The following is a 4584-nucleotide window of genomic DNA, read 5'->3' on the forward strand; positions in this document are numbered from 1 at the left end:
AATCTAGATTTAATAGTGGTCGCTCGTTACGGAAGTCCTCCCGGAAAGGGACTACCGTAATTTTGTCATGAACAGATGGTATAACAGTGGCTTTCGGTCTCCCATCAGGATTTTGGAAGCCATTGAATATAATCTAGATTTAATAGTGGTCGCTCGTTACGGAAGTCCTCCCGGAAAGGGACTACCGTAATTTTGTCATGAACAGATGGTATAACAGTGGCTTTCGGTCTCCCATCAGGATTTTGGAAGCCATTGAATATAATCTAGATTTAATAGTGGTCGCTCGTTACGGAAGTCCTCCCGGAAAAACTTATTTGCGTCTTACTAGAAAAAGGTATGATTCCTCTCTAGACTTGAGGCAGGCCGAACAAAGGTGAGCCCAAAGAATCAAACATAATTCAGTTGTGACGCTCATAATACAAAAAGTTCACATTAAACACTGCCTTATATCTTCTCCGTTGTCCTGGAAGACAAATTCAGTCAGAAATGTGAAAATACGGATGTGAAAATGCAAGTTGAAAGCATATTGTTTGAAGAAAGCCAGTGGGATTAGGTCTCGTAAATTTCTTAGATCTATACACTTGAAATTATGGCGCGTTTCTCCTTGGCCAATGAGCTGTTAGCTAGCTGTGCTTCTCAATAACATCGACCATGTTTTCAGAAGACGAGAACAGTCCGTTTCTGAAGCAGTATGACACTTTTGAAGTCTTTGATTCTTCGATAATGATAGAAAGGAGAGCAGAGATGAAACCCACATAAAAACGCATCTCATTCTCTGAACTCAGTTTATTTATTATATCGCCTTCTTTTCAGCTACTTTAATTGAGAAGACTTCCTAAGAAAGAAAACTGTGCTGACCTGATCGAAGATATATCACACCAATGTAACGAAAGGATGTAGAAGATGACACAGAGGCAGCCTTTCTGGGATGATGGTTCAGGTTCTAACCATTTTCAAGAAGAGCTAATAAGTGTGTGTGATGAGATATCAGAACTGGATAAAATTTGGTTACCTTATGATATTGACACAGCGGTTCGAGAAATTAATAGCAGCGTAGCTCACTCGAAGACCTGTGCTGTACAATTAAGAAATTTAGATAGTCGTGGTGTCCTTAGGGACGTTCTAAAATCAGTAATAACAAATACAAAAACATTTGCGGAGCACTACCCATCACAAAAAACAGAAAAAGAGACTGAAGACCCTGCACAGTTCTCAAGGACAGACACAGGAATTTGTACATCCACGGAAACCAATCCCCAAATAATTGTGTCGGATATTCTAAATACAAAATACTCGAATCACAAAGAGAGCACATGGGTTTCTAGGCAAAACGAAGTGTCCAAACGCCCAAAGAAACACATCATACATGTACTGGATGATTGGGTTTCTAGTAAACGGTTGCCAAAAAGGGGAGACTCTTTAAATTGTACAAAAAAGAGGCGATGTGGGAACACAAGTTCTTCAGAAGTCGCCGTAGTTTGCAGGAATGGCAATGTGGGTCGCAATAAACGCCCTCTCTCCACAGGGACGAGTCGTGACTTTTCAAACTCGAATCATTCCAGGCAAATGAATCGCAAAGAGCAGACGGGGCAGCTATCGGCTGAAATACAGTCGCAGACACAAGCAAGAGGTCACACCACGACTTTTATGACTTTCTGTGCAGCGGAAGGTCTTCCATTGCCATTTCAGTCAGTGCGACAGGACGTGCATGATACTGCTCATGCATTTGTGATAACAAGTCTACACAGAGCAGAGGGATTCCAGGCTCAACGCGAGAGCACAGTGCCGAGCAACGATTTTACAGTGAAACGTTTTAGGGAAGGCCTCCTTTTTACCCCAGCTTGGAAAAAGAGTAACACGTTAAAAGTTACTTCCGGAAAATCTACCACGCCAACAGCGCGTAATAATACCGTGCCGCTCAACTCGGAAAAGAAAAGCACAAAACGAACACGTGCGATGGCGAGTCACACAAAGAGGAGAAAAACACCGGCGAAGGATTCGTCTGAAAATAAAACAATATCCACCACAGAGATATGGAAACAACGTTCAAAGACACGCTGTTCTGATAATACATTTCCAGGACAAGAGAACAACAACTGGACAGAGAAAAGTTCAGCAGGCAACGTTGTTCACACAAAAACTGGTGTCCCGAGTCATACCTTTGGGTCACAGTGCCGATGCGGGCGGTGTGGTTGTAAGGGGCAACACAAACATTGTCCAGGCAAAGGAGGAGTAGGAGGCGTGCATACTCCGCGTCAGGGGTGGGGTTCAGAGTCTGGACGTGACTCGAGAAGCGGCCATCAGCAAGATGACTCCAAGAAGGAAATAGATGGTGATTTGAGGGACGAAAGAGAAAAAGAGAGGAGGAGTGGTTATTTAGAAAAAGGTGAAGGGGATTATGAGAAAGGAGGATCAGACGAGTCGAGAAAGGGTACGAGTACTCCGAAAAAAAGCGATGGCTGGGATAGAGGGACACCAGATGACGACGCAGAGAGAGAAATAGATGGACCAAGAGAAGAGTCGGAGGGACAAGGAAAGAAAATCGGAGATTCCGGTAGAGGATGGAGAGATCATTCTGGGAATGATAACACGGATGGGTATAGAGGAGGAACAACAGACAAAGGAACCGAGAGCCGGGATACCGGTAGCTCATCCTGGCCGTCGGAGTACCGAGCTCGACAAAAAGCCAGAGAAGCCTTCAAAATGGAGGCCTGGGAGAGAAGCAGACGAGATGCCGAGCGGAGAGCGGCTAAACGAGGGAAAGAGGGGGCGATTACGAGGGCTGAAAGTGACGGATTGAGTACTGACGAGCATATGGAGATCTGGCAGAGAGCAAGCCTAGATGCAGCGATTCGGGCCGAGAAGCTGAAGGAAAGCCAACGCAGAGGTAGAGAAGAGCACGATGCCAGACAAAGGGAGATACTAGAAGCCAGACGCGAAGCTTGGGAAAACGCAAGCGCTTTGGCAAGAGAGCGGGCGAAGCAGAATAACGACGAGAGGAGAAAGGAGCGAGATAAAGTCGCTGAAAGAGAAGCTTCAGAACGCCAAAGAGCGGAGACCGCAAAACAGAGTCATAATAAAGCTCTCGAGAGAACAAAAGCATTCGAAGAGGAACGCTTGAGAAAGAAATCTGAATACGAAAGAGAACAGCAGCGACGGTATGAAGCTAAGATGAAACAATGGGAGCTGGACGAGGAGAAAGCAGTGGACAGACGTCAGTGGCAGAATGAGGAACTGCAAAAGAGGAAAGAGGATGAAGAGAAAGATACGCTCGCAGAAAGATTAAAGAGGGAAGCATCAGAAAGGAGACTAGTAGAGGCTTGGGAGAAGGGAAGGCGTCTAATGGACGCGGAGAGGGATTGGGAGGCAAAGGAAATGTTGAGGATGAGAGAGGAGGAGGAGGTCAGGATCAGGGCAGCAGATTCTTCCATCAGGGAGGCAGCCGAGAGAGGCAGACTCGCGGCGGAGGAGTGGCAGGCAGAAGCTTTAGAGAGGGCGAAGAGGGACCTGGAGGAAAAGAGGAGGAGAGAGGCTGCAGAGTCGGCGAAACTTCTCGCTGAGCAAAGAATTATGCTACAGCTCCAGGAGCGGATGCGGTTGGAGAGGGAGGAGAAAGCAAAATTAGACGAGCAAGAAACGTTGAGAGAAGAAGCGGCGGAGAAGCGCAGGAGGGAAGCGGATCAAAGAACCAGACTGCTCAGAGAGGAGTGGATGAAAAGAGAGATGGAGGAGAGGAAAAGACGTCAGGAGCAAGAAGATTACCTGCGAAAGTTGGCGGAGAGTAGACGAGCAGAGGAGGAAGAGGCCAGACGACGGGCGATCCTGGAGGAAGAGAGAAGACGAGAAGCAGAGCTGGAAGAAATCCGTCGTCGGGAAGAGGAGCAGAAAAGAAGAAATAGCGCCTCTGAAGAAGAAGAAAGGCTGAGGAGGGAAGCCGAGAAAGCACAGAGGGACGCGTTAATTTCGGCGGCCAAAGAGGCGGAGAGGGACGCTCGGAGACGTGCGGAGGAGCGAGAGAGGAGAGAGTCAATACTGGAGGAAGAAAAAGAAGCAGCGGGAAAGAGATTCGGAGGGAAAGATGCAGAGGAGGAAAAACGGAAGAAAACAGAAGAGGAGGAAAAGAGGAGGGAAGAAGAAGAACTGGCAGAAATGAAGAGAAAAGAAGCTGAGGAAAAGGCAAAGAGAGAGGCAGAAGAAAGGGAAAAGAAAGAAAAGGAGGAAAGGAAGAGAAAAGAAGAAGAAGAAAAAGCAAAGAAAGACGCAGAGGAAAGGGAAAGGAACAAAGAGAAAGAAAGGAAAATGGAAGAAGAAGCAAGGAAGAAAAAAGAGGCAGAAGAAAAAGCAAAGAAAGAAGAGGAAGAAAGACAAAAAGTGGAAGAAGAAGAAAAGAAGAAAAGGGAAGCAGAAGACAAGGCAAAGAGAGAAATGGAAGAGATGAGGAAGAGAGAGGAAGCAAACAGAAAAATGAAAGAAGAAGAAAGAAGGAAAGAAGAGGAGGAAAAAATGAGAAAACAAGAAGAGGAAGAAAGAAAAAAGAAAGAGGAGGAAAACAAAAGGAAGAGAGAAGAAGAAGAGAAGAGGAAA

General features: G+C 46.1%; 1 protein-coding gene across 1 annotated transcript in view; it reads left to right on the forward strand.

The window, feature by feature from the left end:
• Positions 1-4170, forward strand: part of LOC101863373 (trichohyalin) — a gene marked incomplete at its 3' end in the record, with an annotated part of 6111 nt that extends 1941 nt beyond the window's left edge. The window contains exon 2 of the mRNA XM_035972140.1: positions 814-4170. Coding sequence (XP_035828033.1) covers positions 904-4170 — 3267 coding nt within the window. The remainder of the gene's footprint in view (positions 1-813) is intronic.
• Positions 4171-4584: the final 414 nt, after the last annotated feature.

This window comes from Aplysia californica, unplaced genomic scaffold (assembly GCF_000002075.1).
Source record: "Aplysia californica isolate F4 #8 unplaced genomic scaffold, AplCal3.0 scaffold00589, whole genome shotgun sequence".
Taxonomy (NCBI): Eukaryota; Metazoa; Mollusca; class Gastropoda; order Aplysiida; family Aplysiidae; genus Aplysia; species Aplysia californica.